This window comes from Ovis aries, chromosome 1 (genome assembly GCF_016772045.2).
Source record: "Ovis aries strain OAR_USU_Benz2616 breed Rambouillet chromosome 1, ARS-UI_Ramb_v3.0, whole genome shotgun sequence".
Taxonomy (NCBI): Eukaryota; Metazoa; Chordata; class Mammalia; order Artiodactyla; family Bovidae; genus Ovis; species Ovis aries.
The window spans coordinates 17,279,117-17,298,816 of NC_056054.1; the positions used below are offsets into that span (position 1 = coordinate 17,279,117).

General features: G+C 40.6%; 1 protein-coding gene across 3 annotated transcripts; it reads right to left on the reverse strand.

Annotated features, from left to right (window-relative positions):
- Nucleotides 1-2,277: 2,277 nt before the first annotated feature.
- Nucleotides 2,278-8,390, reverse strand: SVBP (small vasohibin binding protein). Of its 3 annotated transcripts, none has more exons than XM_027968595.2 (3): nt 8,357-8,390; nt 7,528-7,677; nt 2,278-2,702 (listed from the first exon to the last, which is right to left on the reverse strand). In XM_027968595.2, the coding sequence occupies exons 2-3, from the start codon at nt 7,639-7,641 to the stop codon at nt 2,616-2,618; spliced, it is 201 nt and encodes a 66-aa protein (XP_027824396.1). In that variant the 5' UTR covers nt 7,642-7,677; nt 8,357-8,390; the 3' UTR covers nt 2,278-2,615. The 3 variants fall into 3 exon arrangements, with proteins under 3 accessions (XP_027824396.1, XP_014947398.1, XP_004001911.1); XM_015091912.3 differs by having other exon boundaries at nt 8,347-8,390; XM_004001862.5 differs by having other exon boundaries at nt 7,991-8,390.
- Nucleotides 8,391-19,700: the final 11,310 nt, after the last annotated feature.

Consider the following 19,700-nt stretch of genomic DNA (forward strand, 5'->3'; position numbering starts at 1 on the left):
TCAAAGGAAGAAGATGCAATTCTGAAAGAGGATTTCCACATCCATTCTGAGCCATAGTAGCAGAGCCGAAATAAATATGTAGACTTCCAGAGGAATGCTTTGAAAGGGAAAATACACATTGTACTTTGTTTATACAATAATAATCATACTACATCGCCTCAAACAAAAGTTTAGGTCAGCAATATGAGGATAGTTATAGATCAGCTGAGAGCTGACAAACTGTGAGACTCACTAAGGCAAAAAAAAGAGGAGGTACCAATAAACTCAACAATGGAAGAGGAGAAATAACAATGGATATGACAGAAATACAAAAGATTAGATCAGCTATAAATCAGCAAATTGGACAACCTAGAAGGAAGGTCTTCCAAGAGTGAATCATGAAGAAATAGAAAATCCTAATAGATCAATCACTAGTAGAGACTGAAAGAGTAATAAAAAACTTCCCCCAAAACAAAAGTCCAGGGCCTGCTGGGGTGATAGGTGAATTCTATCAAACATTCAAAGAAGACTTAATATCCTTCTAAACTACTCCAGATAACTAAAGAGGAAGGAATACTTCCTATTTTGTAAGGCCCACATCACCCTACACCAAAAGCAAACAGAAAACACACAAAAAAGGAAAATTACAGACAAGTGTCACTACTGAATACAGACACAAAAATCCTCAACAAAATATTGGCAAACCAAATGCACAATATATTGAAAGGATTAAGGGATTCTAGGATGCACAAACCAGTTAATGTGCTACACCACACTAAAAAAATGATGGATAAAAATAATATAATCATCTCACTAGATGCAGAAAAAGTGTTTGACAAGATTCAACACCTATTTATGATAAACTCTCAATAAAGTGCGTATAGAAGGAATGTACTTCTACATATTCAAGTCCACATATACAAACACACAACTAACATTGTACTCAATGGTAAAAAACTGAAAGCTGAAATAAAAGTTTCATGAAACAATATCCTCACCACATTATTTAGTTGCAGCATGTGGGATCTACTGGCATCCCCTGCATTGCAAGGTAGATTCTTAACCACTGAACCACCAGGTAGGCCCCTATTGTTTAATTATAAAGATAAGCTAGTCATAATTTATTAAACTGATTTGACAACCACCTACAGTTTGCAATACTAGAACACTTCTCTAGGATAAACTATATCCAGGGCTGTGACATGTTAATACAAGCAGTTCCCAACTAAGGATCAGAATCTTTCCAACCAACACTCATATATTAATTGGTTATATGAAATTTGAAACATATCCCATGAAGTAAGGTAGCTGGGAAGTAATATTTACTGAGTAGTTATTACATATATTATTTTTTTGATGAATGATCTTGAGAGGAAGGAAATATTACTCCACTACACAGATGGGAGATGAGTGAGGCTTAGAGAGGTTAATAACTTATCCAAAGTAGTAAGAACTATACTTGACCCCCAAACACTGTTCTTTCTAGTATACTACATCATTTCCTTATGTTTATGATGACAGCTTACTCCAAACCTCCATTCCTCCAAAACATAACATTGAAAAATTTGCGTTCAATCCAAATTCAATAGGACACTATAGAACCTAATTACTACTTCTGGGGATAATCTGTGTAAAGGTTATCCTTAACTACGACTTAGGCTCTCAGAACACATTCTCCATAGGGACAGCAAGTTCCTTAACATCACGGTTTATTGCCAAAATAAGCATAGGAATGGGAACAGAATTCTCAGTGACTTCAGAGTGGTGGGGAAACAGAGGAGGTGGGAATTGCTAGAGATGTTCCCAGAACCACTAGGGAAAATACAGGTATGTCTAGCGCAGAGAGTAACAGAGGAGGCAATGTTGGCTGTTGTGCCCTCTAAGTAATCAGCCTCATTTCCATGCTTATTCTGCTTCTACACCCAATAAAATACAAAATGAAAAACCAAAAGCACTTCGCTCCCCTCCTCCCCTTGTTGGTACAAGCCTCCTGCTAGCTCTCCACATTCATAGCGTGACAGGAATCTTAGTTTCAAGGCTCTGAGTAGTGGCTCATCTGGGAGTAAAAGTCATATATTTACACCTGAATAGGTAAAGACTTAGGATCTATAGGGTCTGCAGAGCCTTAGCCTCAGGAAGAATGAATCTGGAAACAGTCATGTTCTTTCTGTCCTCTCACCTCTGCTCCCTTCCTGAAGGAAAAAGGCTCCCCTCTGCTCATGTCAACTTTTCCTACTTATTACATTCATTTTGACTCCACTTTCTTATGACTAGGCACCCCTAAAGTATAAGCAAACAAACATTTTATTAGTATTTTATTTGTATTTTTGGAGAAGGTTTACAGTTTCAGAAGAAACACTATTTTTTTCAAACAATAGAAAAAGTTAAAAAAAAAAAAGTATTGTCTTGGAAGAATAGAAGAAGTCTCTTCAGCAAGTAATGGGCCAATTCAGATTGGAGGAACTAGTGAAGCAAGTTACATACAGGAAGTTCTGATTTACCCAGTTTCAAGAATAATACAAATCTCTTCTTGTCTAGCTGTGTAAGGCGCCAAATGGGCCATCTCAGCTTCAAACTGGTAACACGTTCATAAACAAAGCTTCCAGGGTCCCAGCTAGTGTGAATACAGGGGTGGTTCACTCTCCGGGAGGCTGCATCTGTTTACAGAATTCATCAAACTGCTGCTGCTCCAGCTCTGTCATGACTCTGTTGAGGGCATAGATCTGAATGGGAGGAAAAGATATGTTAACAATGGAGGCAGCTGCTCAACCTGTCTTCAGACACCACAGGCTGTGTCATGTGAAAATGCCAGAACTGCATCAGTAATGCAGGGGCAGTGATAAAGCAACCGGAGAGGCAAACGGTAGCTCCACTGGGGAATCAGGAAAGAAGCAGTGAGGCAGGTGCTTGACCTGGTCTTGAAAGGTCTGACAGGGGATTTCCCTGAGGGTCAAGTGGTTAAGAATCCACCTTCCAATGCAGGGGATGTGGTTCAATCCCTGGTTGGAAAGTTAAGATCCCACATGCGGGGCAACTAAGCCCATACACCGCAACTACTGAGCCTGTTCACTCCAGAGCCCATGCTCCACAACAAGAGAAGTCACACAGCACTAGAGAAAAGCCTGCATACCTCAACGAAGAGCCCGCAAAGCCAAAAAAAAAAGGGTTGGTGGGATTTCCCTACAGCTCAGACGGTAAAGAATCTGCCTGCCATGCAGGAGACCTGGGTTTGATCCCTGGGTCAGGAAGATCCCTTGGAGAAGGAAAAGGCAACCCACTCCAGTATTATTGCCTGGAGAATCCCCATGAACAAAGGAACCTGGTGGGCTACAGTCCATGGGGTTGCAAAGAGTCAAGACATGACTAAAGACTAACACACACAGGATTTAAACAGGTAGAGACAGGGGAAAGAACCTAAGTGATGGAACAATAGATTTTATGATTAAATACTGTAAAAGCACAGCATTAGTTCTAGAAACTCCAAGTATGCTAAATACGAAAGGTTGGGGAGCTGGAGAAAGAAAGAAAGGTATGTTAGACTCTTAAATGCCATACTAAGTAATCTGTACTTTATCTGACCAACTCTGGAGAGATAAGTGTGCAGGGAAGAAACCTGATTATATCTGTGCTTTGAGAAAGAAAACTGAAGACCATGTGAAGGATGCAGTCAGGGAAGAGAGGTCACAGGCACTTAGGAGACATCTGTTACAACAGTCCAGGCAGGAGGGAGTAGGAACGCGCCCCAGGGCAGGCAGTGGAGGGAGGAGAAAACTGCAAGAGCCATTCCAAGGTGAAAGGCAGGGCATCTACCTTACTGCTTCACCTCCCAGTAATTCATCAGTCCACCAAAGAACCAGAGACAACATAAAACCTCCAAATTTGTATAGAAGAAGAAAAGGGTCATGTTTGTGTGTAGGGGATAAAATGTGAATAATCAAAAAGAAGAGAAGGGAAAAAACCCTGACAAGTGAGACAAAAAATATAAAATAAGAGCAGAAATTAATGGAAAGGCAACCAAATGTACAAGAGAGAGGATCACTGAAACTGTAAGGTGGTTCTTTGAAAATTCTAAAGAAAACTGCAAACCTCTGAGACTTGTTGACATAAAAGGGAGGCTCCACGAATATCATCAGAATTAAAAAGAAGTCATAATTATTGATACATCTGTGTTAGTTGCTCAGTTGTATCCAACTCTTTGCAACCCCATGAACTGTAGCCTGCCAGGTTCCTGTGACCGTGGAACTCTCCAGACAAGAATATTGGAGTGAGTAGCTATTCCCTTCTCCAGGGGATCCTCCTGACTCAGGGATCAAAGCTGAGTCTCCTGCATTGCAGGAAGATTCTTCACACCCAGGGAAGCCAGAGTAGAAATTAAAATTTATGAACTTTGTGTCAATAAGTCTGAAAAGTTAAATGATACAAATTCTGAGGAAGAGTAAAATGATCAAAACTGACTAAACAGAAAGCTTGAATAATCCTACAATCTTTTTCCCCCCAATTTTTAAAAATTGTGGTAAGATTCTATAACCTTCAAGGAAAACAGAACTCCACACAATGATGAAAACACTTTCAAACAACTGAAATGATTCTCAAAATGTATGGTTAAAATGGTCATGTTTTATGTATGTTTAACAAACACAAATAAGTAAATTTGAATGGCTAAAAAAAATGCAGGGCCAGTCATGGAATATGGTAGCATACATAAAGTTTAGCAACATGCGAACTAGATGATACACTGTTATGCTATACAGTATCATTTAGGAGTACAAATAGAAGCAGTAAATTAATACAGAACAGCATAAGCTAAGGACCAAGGGTACAGGTACTGCTCGTGGGAAGGCTGGAGACACGGCCAGAGTGAGGCCTGCTCATGTACGGTCATGTTCTATTTCTGTAGTTGGGTGGTAGGGTGTTTGTTTTATTCACCTTCTTTAAGAGTACAAATACATTTTATATAATATTATTTATATGTATTATATATATTATTATGCATTAAGTATATATTTACACTAAGCAGAGAAAGAAGACTTAAAATGGGTCAAGGGTCCAAGCCAAGGAATGAAAGACTTTCAAGAAAGAAAGGGTCATCAAAAGTTCCAAATGTTGCTTCAACTGCCAAATGGGCCTCTGAGTCCATTCTCCCCGCTCATCTCACCTCCTGGAATGTGGCATTGATGCAAAACTGAATGGAAACTGAGTTTCTGCCTCCCTACATGGGCTCCTGTCACATTCTTATCTTAGGAGGTTGCATTCCAGGCCACACAGATGGACGAGCAGCTGTGGGGCAAAGCTGGAAGCAGGGAAGAATGTCAAGAGACCTGTTTAGATGGCAGCCCTGCCCCTCAGTCCATCACCACCTGGGGATTCTGGTCACCATACTTCACTTTAAATGATGACAATGCCTCCTACCTCACAAGGTCACGTATGTTATATCTCCCATCTTTATTCCAGGATGGATTTACAAAGGTCAAAGTGGGAGCAATAGTAATACACACCAGTATGAAGATTACATGTGGTCAGGCACGTGCCTGGCACATCTGAGGAGCTCAACAAGTGCCAGCTGCTACAACAGTGCAAGTCCAATATGACAGCTTAGCAAGTCAGCACAATTCAGCTTAGACTGAGCACAATAAAAGCACAGAGACTCGTGGTAACCATCATTGCCATTTTCGAGTGCCTTTTCTGGGGCAGGCACTGCACTACGGGCTTCAGATACAGCATTTCTGCTCACAGCAAACTCATGTGACTGATGTCATCATCCTCATTTTCCCAAGGAGGAACTGAAGAACCGAGGTTCAGAGAGGTTAGGTATCTTGCCCAAGTTGACCTGGGAAGAACTGGAACTTATGGAGGAGCTGGGATTTGAGGTCAGACAAGTAAGTGTAACCCGTGAAACCTCACCAGCAGGGTGTCAATGAGTGCATGAACAATGTCCTCAATAACATCTACCGCTACAGTGTGCACAAGGGACAGTTTCCTAGGGCTGTTTCTTATAGTGGTTCTCCAACTTTCACCGAAGGGCAATGCAGTAAAATCATCTGGGGGCCTGGGTCCAGGTGGGGATGCGGAGGTGAAGTAAAGTGGGAACAATCTCCTGGAAGCCAGGTCCACAGCTCTCAGTCTGACTTAATCCAAAGGCAGATTTCAGCTTATAGATTAACTTCAAACACACTATTAAATTTACTCATCATGATGGCCTTCTCACTGAATGCAAGCTCCACAAAGGCAGGGACTCCTCCATGCCCGCAACAGTGCCTAGCATGTAGTTGCAGTTCATTATTGTTAGTGACTGGATCAGATCAACAAAAATTTAAGGTCTGACACTATTAAGCACTGAAAAAGAAATGAGGGATGAGACCCCTCTTACTCTGCTAATATGGGTACAAATTTGCATAATCTCTTTGAAAACAATTTGGCAACAGCTAATAAATTAAAAAATGCACCCCATAATTCTACTTCTAGTTATATTGGCCCTATAGGAATTCCAGTACAGGAGTCAAAGGAGACATCTAAAGGGTTTTCACTACAGCACTGTTTGTAACAGCAAAAAACCCCCCTATAAATCATTTAAACATTCATCACTGGAAGACAGGGCAAATATACTAAGTGGATTCACAAAGTAGATTACTATAAACAGTGATGAGGAATAAACTAGATTCTTATATTAACATGAATAATTCTAAAAAATGTAATACAAAATAAAACATATGCAGTTAGTTTAATATAAGATCTTAAAAAAATTTTATATTGTTCAAGAATATCTACTAATATACTTGAGTGTAAAAGTATTTAAAAAATCATGGTTGTCCATAAAGAGGGGAAAAATGGCATAAGACAGGAAATGGACAGAGGGGATTTCAAATTTACAGGTAATTTTTATTTATCTTAAAAAAGACTACATGCAAATATGACCAAATGTTAAACACGGCCAATCTGGGGTGCTGAGTACCCAGGTGTTTGTTATAATATTCTGTTTTTCTGTATTTTGAAATTTCAAAAAAAAAAAAAAGAAAGAAAGAGGGAAAAGACCAGAGTAAGCTTTTTCCTGATATTAAATACTAAAGTAAAATATTCATGTAAACAGTCAAATAGACTTTTAAGGGCAGGCTGAACAAAGGAACACAGTGGTGGGTGCAGAGCTTGGGCCTCTACTTCTGAATTAGGAGCAGCTACTTTCCAGGCCAAATCCAGGACATCTGCGCTAGGGTGTCTGACACTTGTTCTTGGACTCCCTTACAGGACCCTCCCTCACACGGCCCTTCTTTCTCCTTTCTTCCTTCCCTCAGGACCCTACCACAAAAGCTCTGCACCGGGGTCATCAGGAGACCACCTGGGACTGGCTGGGGTGGGGGTGGGGTTCCTGACACTTGGCATGTGACTCTGGCCTGCCACCTCACCTTCTGGTCCTCAGTGATCTCCTCTGGACACCTAGGAGAACCCTGTTTTTGGCTGGAGGCAGGCGGGGCTCTCCTATACCATTCTCCACTCTCCCCTATTCCAGCAGCCCCTCCAGCAAACTACAGGTACAAGGGCCCTCCTCGCTCTCACCTCTGCTCTCTGTCTCTGCTTCAGCTCCTGCTGGGCTGATTTCTGCTTGGCCTTCTCGATTCTGCTGACAGGCTCTTTAACTTTGGGCTTTTCTTTACGTGCAGGCGGATCCATGACTTGATTTCCGTATACTTCTTAGTCAGCTCTAACCTGGATGGTACAGAGGAAGGCTGATCTAAAAACAAAGAACGAACGAACGAACTTCCAGAAACTTAGGCCCTACCTCAGCTCCTTCCTTTGGCAGGTGAGGCAGAGGGGCCCGGAGGGAAGGGCGCTGCATTGGCGGAATAAGACCTGAGTCCTACTGCCACCACCTCACTGAGTGTCTCTAGGCGAATCTCATCCCCACTCCGAGCCTCAGTTTTCCCCATCTGCACAAGAGAACAATGGTCCATTCCCTGGCCCCTCCCACCAGCTGCGGTATGAGCACCAAACGCGAAGAGCCCAGTGAACGGTTTCCTACACTGTCGCGGGCTGCATCCAGCGTGGCACTGCAGGACACCGCGGCCCAGAGGGACCGGCCAGCCGAAGTCTCGAAGCGGGGCGGCGGGGAGCCCGAGCATCACGCGGCCGCCAACCTCGGGACCCCACCTCTGTCCTCCCAGACGGTAACAGCCGGCCGGGCCCGCCCTCCGCCACCGCCCCGCCCGGGGCCCAAGCCCGGCCCCAGGGGAGCTCTCCTCCCGCCGCCACCGCCCTCTCCCGGTACAAAATGGCGGCGGGAGGCGGGCGGCGCTCGGGACTCGGCGCCTTTCCTCCCCAGCCTGAGGACTCCGGCCCCGCCGCGGCGCAGACAAGGCCCCACGCGTGGACCCTCACCTTCCCCTACCTCCTGGCCTAGCTTAGACCGCCGCGCCTCGGATGGGGCGGGGCCTGGGGGCGGGGCAACGAAACGAAGGGCGGGCCGGCGGCCCTAGGCCCCGCCCACAGGCCAGCTTGCGCGGGCGCAGAAAGCTCAGGAGTTGGAGCTGGGGCTGGGGCGGGTGGGTACCTGTAGCTGAAACTTTTCCTGGGGGATTTTTCCTGGGACAGCTACTAGGCTTTGAAGGGAGAGATCTGAAACCTGGGGCTAGAATTGTAACTCTCTGAGGGATGGTGATTGCTGTCTTCTGGATTCGAAAACTTGTTAGGAAGATCAAGTGAGACCACGTTTACTAGGATGCTTTGAAGAAAGGAAATCCTGACAGCAGTCTAAGTAGCCAATATAAACGAGAAACGCTCAAGTTCACTGACAATCGATAATTTTAGTTACTTTTTTTAAAATTACATTTTTATAACTATATACAGTAATTTTGGGTTTCGATGGTGGCTCAGCAGTAAAGAATCGGCCTGCAATGCGGGAGTTGCAGGTTCCATCTCTGGGTCAGGGAGATCCCCTGGAGAAGGAAATGGCAATCCACTCCAGTATTCTTGCCTGGGAAATCTCAGGCATGTCCACTCCTGTTGTTCCTTCAAGGACTAGGCAAGAATCGAAACAAAAGGGGGATTCTAAGCAGCAGTGAAAGTATAGCCTGATGGACACTCATACACTTTCAATCAAAATGTAAATTATCACAACCTTTTGAGAAGCCAGTTTATCACTGCACAGCAAAAGCCTTGATAATGAGCATAACCCCTCAAAAGGACAAATAATGCTCGATTCTGTTTTTGTGAGATATCTAAAGTAGTCAAATTCTTAAAAAAGTAGAATGGTGATTGCCACAGACTGGGGTGGGGAAAAGGGAAGCTGTTCGACGGGTATAGAATTTCAGTTTTGCAAGATGAAAAAGTACTAGAGATCAGCTGCACAACAGAGTGTAAATAGTTAATACCACAGCACTGCACACTTAAAAAATAGTTAAATGATAAACCCACCTAAGGAGGTAAAGACCTGCCCTTGGAAAATTGTAGAACACTGTTGAAAGAAATTGAAGACACAAACAAATGGAAAGATGAACCATGTTCATGGACTGGAAGGATTACTGTTATGAAAATGACCATACTGTCAAAGGCAATATAGATCCAGTGCAACCCCTATCGCAATACCAAGAGCATTTTCCACAGAACTAGAACAAGTAATTTTAAAATTTGCATGGATACAAAAAAGAGCCTGAATAGTGAAAACAATATTGAGAAAGGAGAACAGACCTGGAGGAATCATGCTCTCTGACTTTAGACTACACTACAAAGCTACAGTAATCAAAATAGTATGGTATAGGCACAAAAATACACACATGGATCAATGGAACAGTATACAGAGCCCAGAAATAAACCCATGCACTTATGGTCAATTAATCTACGACAAAGGAGGTAAGAATATACCATGGAGGAAGGACAGTGTCTTCAAAAATTTATGCTGGGAATACTGGACAGCTACATGTAAAACAATGAAATTAGAATGCTCCCTAACACTATATATAAAAATAAACTGGATTAAATGCCTAAATATAAGACCCAAATCCTTAAAACTCCTAGAAGAAAACAGGAGCATAACAAGTTTGACATAAATTGTAACAACTTTTTTGATCTATGTCCTAAAGCAAAGGAAATAAAAGTAACACACAAGTGCAAAGTTGTTAAAATATTTTGCATAGCAAAGGAAACCATCAACAAAATCAAAAGACATAGGAGAAAATATTTGCAAATGACATGTTCAATAAAGGGTTAATATAAAAATATATAAACAGTTCATGTACTCAATATCAAAAAACCAAACAATCCAGTTGAAAAATGGGCAGAAAACCTGAATAGACATTTTTCCAAAGAAGATACACAGATGACCAACAGGCGCATGAAAAGATGCTCAACATCGTTAATCATTAGTTCAGTTCAATTCAGTTGCTCAGTCATTTCCAGCTCTTTGAGACTCCACGGACTGTAGCACTCCAGGCTTCCCTGTCCATGACCAACTCCCAGAGTTTGCTCAAACTCATGTCCATTGAGTAGGTGATGTCATCCAACCATCTTATCCTCTGTTGTCCTCTTCTCCTCCTGCCTTCAATCTTTCCCAGCATCAGGGTCTTTTCAAATGAGTCAGTTCTTTGCATCAGGTGGCCAAAGTATTGAGGTTCAGCTTCAGCATCAGTCCTTCCAATGAATATTCAGGACTGATTTTCTTTAGGATGGACTGGTTGGATCTCCTTGCAGTCCAAGGGACTCTCAACAGTCTTCAACACCACAGTTCAAAAGCATCAATCCTTCAGCGCTCAGCTTTCTTTATAGTCCAACTCTCCCATCCATACATGACTACTGGAAAAACCATAGGTTTGACTAGACAGACCTTTGTTGGCAAAGTAATGTCTCTGCTTTTTAATTTGCTGTCTAGGTGGGTCATAGCTTTTCTTCTAAGGAGTACGTGTCTTTTAATTTTATGGCTGCAGTCACCATCTGCAGTGATTTTGGAGCCCCCCAAAATAAAGTCTGTCACTGTTTCTATTGTTTCCCCACCTATTTGCCATGAAGTAATGGGACCAGATGCCATGATCTTAGTTTTCTGAATGTTGAGTTTTAAGCCAGCTTTTTCACTCTCCTCTTTAATTTTCATCAAGTGCAAATTAAAATGGCAATGAGATAGCATCTAACATCTGTCAGAATGCCTATCATCAAAAAGATACAAATATTATTGAGGATGTACAGAAAAAGGAACCCTTGTACACTGTTTGTGGAAATGTAATTTGGTGCAACCGCTGTGGAAAACAATATGGAAGTTTCTCAAAAAACTAAAAATAAAACTACCACCTGACCCAGCAATTCCACTCCTGGATATACATATTCAAAGAAAATGAACACACTAATTAAAAAAGATACATGCACCTCAATGTTCACAGTGTCATTGTCTACAATTGCCAGTTTGGATTTGGACACAACCTAAGTGTTCATCAACAGATGAACGGATGTAGAATGGATATAGAAGGTGTGGTACATATATACAGCGGAATACTACTCAATCCAAAAAAAAAAAAAGAATGAAAATTTGCCATTTGCAACAACATGGATGGACTTGGAGGATATTATGCTGAGATAAGTGAGACAGAAAAAGACAAATACTGTATGATATCACTCATATGTGGGATCTAAAAAATAAAATAGTGTAGTAACCATAACAAAAAAGGATCAAACTCACAAGTATTGCAAACAAACTAGTGGGAATCAGTGGGAAGATGGAGAGGGGGCAAGAAGAGGTAAGGGATTAAGAGGTACAAATTATAAATAAGCTACATGGATATATTGTACAACACAGGGAATATAGCTAGTATGTTGTATAAATTATAAATGGAATATAACCTTTAAACATTGTGAATCACTAAATTTTTTCACCTGTAACATGTAATATTCTATATAAACTATACTTCAATTTAAAATTTTTAAAAAAGATTTAAGATGGTAAGTTTTATGTGGGTGTTTTAAATCACAACAGAAAAATAAGCACAACGTTTGACTCAACAACTGCACTTTTAAGTTATCCTAACTAAATAATCAGAGCTATTCGTAAGAGTAAAAAACCAAAACAACCAAAATATTTATAAATAGAGATTGATTAAGTAAATCACAGGATAACTAAAATGGGATTCTATGCAGCCATTATAGTGACATAGAAGAATATTTTTTAAATGTTTTTAGTATATTAAATATGACAAGTATATTAAATATAAATTTAGTATATTAAATATACAACATAGTCACAATATTTGTTTTATCATTTCATTTTGTGAAAAAGAGGCTGGATAGAAACACATCAAATTGCATATTCAAATTACTTTGAGTGGAGATTATTTTATCTTCTCTGTGTTTTTTTGTATTTTCCAAATTTTTTTCAATGAACATTTAAACTTCAGCAAGATTTATATTTTTTTACACTTTTATCGCATTGTACAGTTTATAAAATTTGTATAAATCTGGATTAGATTATAGCTGGAGACATGGCAGGGACCTTTGGAAGGCTTTATAAAGCCAATGGAAACAGACTGGATATATAGAGTATTAAGTAGTGGAAAAGCTAAACTGGAAGGTTGGAGAAACAGTGGACCACTGATAAAAAGTGAAGGTATGATGAGTTGGCTTGGGAAGGGATGAGGAAGAGGATCAATCAGAGGTGTGTGTGTGTGTGTGTGTGTGTGAGAGAGAGAGAGAAAGTGAGAGAGAGAGAGAGAGGGAGAGAGAGAAATACAGAGAGAGAGAGAGCTAGTTTATACTTACAGATGGCGATAGGCAAGAGGTGTCCACTAAGCACAAGGCTCCAGAGAGTCATAGGTGTGGAGGTACTGGTTTGGGATTCTTCATCAGGAAGGTGAAGGCTGGAGCCAGGAGGGAGTGAAAGTCCCCTCTCTGTTCTTCAACCATGAATTTATAATTTCTCTCTCTCTGTGTCTCTCAACTATCAACAGAGTCTTGGCCAGTCTACCAATTCCCTGGTTGCTTGAGTCAGTGTTTACATGAATATAACTGTAGAATATTTTTACAGTGTATATTGTATTAATATTTCATTCATTTTATTAAGCAACTTTTTTTTTACCCTGGAGTCAAAAATTGTCTGTTTTTTTTTTCCTTTGTGTAATTATCTATGCATCTACTAGTAATCATGCCATAAACTTTCCATCAGGATTGTAAAATGTCTTGTAATCTGGTCACAAAAATCCAATATATTTCAACTGTTTTTTTCCCTTGAAGAAAAAAACATTCCTTAGGCTTATCCTTTTCACACTCCAAGCTGTACTCTTGGCTTTGCTGTCCCACTGTAGTCCTGAGACTTCCCCTAACCACATTTGGGGACTTCCATCTCCTCTTCTTGCCAAATCCCCTGTCTCCTGGATCTTCCTATTTGTGGTTTATCCTCTCACTTTGGAGGAGTTCGTTCCCCAGTAATTGCCTCAGGACAGTTTCACGGGAGGTAAATTTTTGAAATCTTGCTTGTCTAAAAATGGCTTTATTTTGCTCTCACACTTGATCGACAGTTTGGCGTGGTACAGATTGGAAATCATTTTCCCTCTGAATTTTAAAGGCATTGATCCATTGTTGTCTAGCTTTTCATGTGGCTAGACTCTGAGAAGGCTTACTACGTGGCACTAGTAGTAAGGAACGCACTTGCCAATGCAGGAGGTGTAAGAGATGCGGGTTTGATCCCTGTGTCGGGAAGATCCCCTGGAGGAAGGCATGGCAACCCACTGCAGTATTCTTGCCTGGAGAATCCCATGGACAGAGGGGCCTGGCAGGCTACAGTCCATGGGGTTGCAAAGAGTCAGACATGACTGAAGCAGCTTTGCACGCATGCCGACTCTTGAGAAGTCTGATTTATTCTGATTTCTGTTTTGTTTGTTCACTTGTTTCTAGAAGCTTTTAGGACACATATTTTCCCTGCTTGATCTTTTGAACCTTTGTGATGATAAGTAATAATAATGTTAGTCTTTTTCATGCATTACAGTGGGTATTCAGTGGCCCCTTTCAATCAGGAAACATACAGTCTTCAATTCCGGGAAACTTTCATTGTGTTAGATTTCCTCGTTTTTCCCATCATTTTTTCTCTTATTTTCTATCTCCTGGCTTTGCTTATTCTAACTCTATAAGAGATTTTTCTGAACTTTACCCTCTAGTTTTTCTGTTGAATTTGCTCATTTTTTGCTATAAAATTTTAATTCCCTGTGTTTTTCCTGGTTCCCTGGCTTTCTTTTTGTTAGCCTCTTGCTTTTGTGTTGTTGATTCAGGATCTTATTTCGTGCTTCTGAGGGTATCAGTTGTTGTTTTCTGCCATTTCCTCCCACTTCTTAGACTGCCTCTGTTTATTTTCATCCCTGGCTTTCAAGTTGGCTTCCCTGGTGGCTCAGACAGTAAAGCATCTTCTGCCTACAATGCAGGAGACCCAGGTTCGATCCCTGGGTCTGGAAGATCCCCTGGAGAAGGAAATGGCAACCACTCCAGTATTCTTGCCTGGAAAATCCCATGGACTGAGGAGCCTGGTGGGCTACCGTTGATGGTGTCGAAAAGAGTCAGACACGACTGAGCGGCTAACACTTTCATTGGGTATAAAGCACAGTTCTAAGTATTTTACACGTTTTAACTAATTTAATCTTTACACCCAATGAAGGTGTTACCATTCTTATCCTCAATTTACCAATAAGATACAAACTACTGTGGATAGTTCACCAGGCTCCTCAGTCCTCGGGATTCTCCAGGCAAGAATACTGGAGTGGATTGCCATTTCCTTCTCCAGGGGATCTTCCTGGCCCAAGGATCCAACTCGTATCTCTTTCGTCTCTTGAATCTCCTGCGTTGACAGGCAGGTTCTTTACCATTAGTGCCACTTTGGAAGTCCTATAAAATAAATAAGCTACAGTATATATTGTACAACACAAGGAATATAGCCAATATTTTATAATAACTATAAATGGAGTATAACCTTTAAAAAAAAGTGTTTGGTTTATTTACTATTCTGGTATATGAGGCTGTGGTAAAATTTTTAAAAGTTGATTTTCCTGAAAAAATTACAAAGAAATGTAAAAGATTTTACTAGTAAGGAGAATTCCCTGGCAGTCCAGTGGTTAGAGCTCTGAGCCTTCGCTGCTGGGGGCATGGGTGCCATCCCTGGCTGGGAAACTAAGATCCGATATGCTGGGTGGTGAGGCCAGAAAAAGAAATTTACTAGTAGGGAACCTGGGATACAGTAGGTTACGACTCACACCCAGGTCACACAGCTCAGAAGTGAACCTGAATGTAATCAAACTTCCAGCTTTCCAGTTTAGGAAATCTGAGAAATAGAGAAATACATTAAATGTTACCACAGGAATGTAATTGGCCAAATCCACAATGTGGCCCTTTGTATAAGACAATTTACCAACAATCAAGTGTGTAGGGCAGAGGAATCATTATGGAATAAAGACACTTAAGAAATTTAACCACAAAATACAATGTGTGTTCCTTGTTTGGATCCAAGTTTGAACAACCTGTTATAAAAAGACATGTTTGACATTATTGAAAGCATATGAACATAGACTGGACACCAAATAATATTAAGGGATTGCTTGTGCTTCTTCCAGCCCAGTGTTTCTCATGATGTACTCTGCATATAAGTACAATATACTTATATGTGACAATATACAGCCTTGACGGACTCCTTTTCCTATTTGGAACCAGTCTTTTGTTCCATGTCCAGTTCTAACTGTTGCTTCCTGACCTGCATACAGATTTCTCAAGAGGCAGGTAGGTGGTCTGGTATTCCCATCTCTTTCAAAATTTTCCACAGTTTATTGTGATCCACACAGTCAAAGGCTTTAGTCAACGAAGCAGAAATAGATGTTTTTCTGGAACTCTCTTGCTTTTTAGATGATTCAGTGGATGTTGGCAATTTGATCTCTGGTTCCTCTGCCTTTTCTAAAACCAGCTTATATGCAGACTACATCATGAAAAACGCTGGGCTGGAAGAAGCACAAGCTGGAATCAAGATTGCCGGGAGAAATAGCAATCACCTCAGATATGCAGATGACACCACCCTTATGACAGAAAGTGAAGAAGAACTAAAGAGCTTCTTGATGAAAGTGAAAGAGGAGAGTGAAAAAGTTGGCTTAAAGCTCAGCATTCAGAAAACGAAGATCATGGCATCTGGTCCCATCACTTCATGGCAAATAGATGGGGAAACAGTGGAAACAGTGTCAGACTTTATTTTTGGGGGCTCCAAAATTACTGCAGATGGTGACTGCAGCCATGAAATTAAAAGACGCTTACTCCTTGGAAGGAAAATTATGACCAACCTAGATAGCATATTGAAAAGCAGAGACATTACTTTGCCAACAAAGGTCCATCTAGTCAAGGCTATGGTTTTTCCAGTGGTCATATATGGATGTGAGAGTTGGACTGTGAAGAAAGCTGAGTGCTGAATAATTGATGCTTTTGAACTGTGGTGTTGGAGAAGACTCTTGAGAGTCCCTTGGACTGCAAGGAGATCCAACCAGTCCATTCTAAAGGAGATCAGCCCTGGGTGTTCTTTGGAAGGAATGATGCTAAAGCTGAAACTCCAGTATTTTGCCCACCTCATGCGAAGACTCATTAGAAAAGACTGTGATGCTGGAAGGGATTGAGGGCAGGAGGAGAAGGGGATGACAGAGGATGAGATGGCTGGATGGCATCACCAATTCAATGGACGTGAGTCTGAGTGAACTCCAGGAGTTTGTGATGGACAGGGAGGCCTGGCGTGCTGCAATTCATGGGGTCGCAAAGAGTTGGACACGACTGAGTGACTGAACTGAACTGATTGTCAATTTTGATAGGTATAGTGATGGCATGAAGGGTGTAGTTGTGTGTGTGTGTTAAAAATTGCTGAGAACTCCTAAGAGCTTCAGTTTCTGTGGGTTATATTTTTTGAAACTTACCATATTAGAAATTAAAATGGAGATACTTAAATTACAATTATTGCTTCATTTGAAAACAAAAATAATAAACACATTACATGTTAACATGCATATTTTATGAAAACAATTATTTTCTGAAACAAAAAGTTAGTGAGAAAGATGGACTTGTTTTCTGTTTCTGTAAGTCTTTTTCTGTGTCTGGCTTAATAGAAGTCAGCTGTATCCTCATACAAGCTACTGCATTCAATCAGGAAGTTCACGTGCAATTGACCCTTGAACAAGGATGGCTTGAATTGCCCAGGTCCACTTATATATGGATATTTTTCTTTTTCTTAAAAAAATTTTTTTTAATTGAAGTAGTTGATTTCCAGGATTGTATTAGTTTCTAGTATATAGCAGAATGATTCAGTTATCTATAGAAATATGTATTTATTATTCTTCTATATTTTTTCCGCTATGATTTATTACAGCATATTGACTCTAGGCCCCTGTGCTATATAGTAAGTCCTTGTTGTTTATCTATTTTATTATAGTGTTTTGTATCTGCTAATTCCAAACTCCTTATTTATTCCTTTCTTACCCCCTTTTCCCTTCGTTAACCATAACTTTGTTCTCCCTGTCTGTGATTCTGCTTCTGTTCTGTAAATAAGCTCATTTGTGTCATATTTCAGATTCCACGTATAAGTAGCATCACATGGCATTTGTCTTTCCCTTTCTGACTCACTTCATCTGGTATGATCATCTATAGGTCCATCCTTGTTGCTGCAAGCGGCATCATGTCATTCATTTTAACGGGTGAGTAGTATTCCATTGAGTGTGTGTGTGTGCTCATCTACTTTATCCATTCATCTGTTGATGGACATTTAGGTTGCTTCTATGTCTTGGCTATTGTAAATAGTGCTGCTTTGAACACTGAGGTGCATATATCTTTTTGAATTACAGTTTTCTCTGGATATGTGCCCAGGAGTGGGATTGCTGGATCATATGGCAACTTTATTTTTCACCTTTTTAAGGAAACTCCAGGCTGTTTTTCATAGTGGCTACACCAATTTACATTCCCACCAACAGTATAGGAGGGTTCTCTGGAAAAGGAACGTTTCAATCACCTCTTATAATTGTGGATTTTTTTTCTTTGATGCTAGAAGAAACTTGACAAGTTACCACTTGTCTTAAAAGTTATTGCCGCATAGAATCTAAAACTATACCAGTGAACTTTTCCTATCTTTCCTCACCTGTTTTTATTGAGATATAATTGTATAAGTTTATAATATTGTATAAGTTTGAGGTGTACAATAGGTTGATTTGACACACTTACAGATTGCAATCTGATTACCATCATAAAGGTAGCCACCACCACCAGCACATCACATGAGATTACCATTTCTTTTTTGTGGTGAGAGCGTTTAAGATCTACTCTTTTGTTGTTCAATCACTAAGTCGTGTCTGACTCTTTGAGACTCCAAGGAGTGTGGCATTCGGGCTTCCCTGACCTTCACTGTCTCTCCGAATTTGCTCAAACTCATGTTCACTGAGTCAGTGATGCCATCCAACCATCTCATTCTCTATCGCCCCCTTCTCCTCCTACCCTCAACCTTTCCCAGCATCAGAGTCTTTTCCAGTGAGTTGTCTCTTCTCATCAACTGGCCAAAGTACTGGAGCTGCAGCTTCAGCATCAATCCTTCCAGTGAATATTCAGGGTTCATTTCCTTTAGGACTATCTGGTTTGATCTACTCTTTTTAGCAACTTTCAAATATATTATATACCAATGAACTTTTCATACTGTTACAGTAAAACACACTAGCTTATCCTGAATTTTATCTTTTACTCGTGCATGGTTGTCAACACATGTATTAGTCAATTTGAATTTACTGCTTCACTGAATTGTGCAGATCTTTCAAATGTTGACACATTTCATATTCATTAATGTCACTAGCAGTCTCATCGGGAAAATCTTCTTTTAGTGGGAAACCATTAAGCTCACAGTAGCAGATAAAAGGTTTCCAAACTTCTAATTTCCAACCAAAATATCAAATCTCTTTGGCAACAAATACTGTCAGTTGTTTTCCTTGAAGTGACAAAGTGTCCTTTGTTCCTTTTAGAGAAAACAACTGCCGAGTCCCCAAGTCTGAATAATCATACTTTGTCTGTTGGTTATACTTTTTGGTAGGAATGAAGGTCATGAGTAAAGAGCTAGTTCAGCTCACAAGTCATCATTTATGTGCTTTTCCTGGAGAAAGCCATTGTATCTTGATACATAGCAGAACTGCTTAAGTCTACTTCCATTTTGACACACTGAATATTTAAAAGATATGTGCTCAATGGTTGAGCTTCATTAAAATCAGCAACTTCTACTACAGTTTGGTGCCACTTCCTTGATTATACTAAGATGCTGTCAGTTTTACCCATCATTGCTTTTGCTGGTTCAGGGGAAATGTCAACACTTTGAAAAAGACAAATGATGGCTCAGTGAACATGATCGCACAGGGGTCCCCTGAAAGGATCTCAGGAACTCTCAGAATTCATGGATCCACATTGAGAACTGCTGTCCCAGAGAAACTGTTGCAAATATAAACTGGGTAACACAGGTCAAGAATGTTCATAACAGCGCTATTTGTAAAAGCAAAAGCCCAGAAATAACCCTCACTGTTATCAATGAGGAAATGGGCAGACTGTTGGTATACTCATATTAAATACAATGATCTGCCACACACTGGGGCTTCCCAGGAGATGTAGTGGCTAAGGAATCCTCCTGCCATGCAGGAGACGCAAGAGACTTCGGGTCAATCCCTAGGTTGGGAAGATCCCCTGGAGAAAGAAACGGCAACCTAGTCCAGTATTCTTGCCTGTAAAATTCCACG

Excerpts from the sequence above, each read along its gene's own strand:
- SVBP (XM_027968595.2), bottom strand. The coding sequence starts at position 7,641 with ATGGATCCGCCTGCACGTAAAGAAAAGCCCAAAGTTAAAGAGCCTGTC. Across the intron at positions 2,703-7,527 it reads AGCAGAGACAGAGAGCAGAG|ATCTATGCCCTCAACAGAGT; the intron begins GTGAGAGCGAGG and ends CCTCCCATTCAG.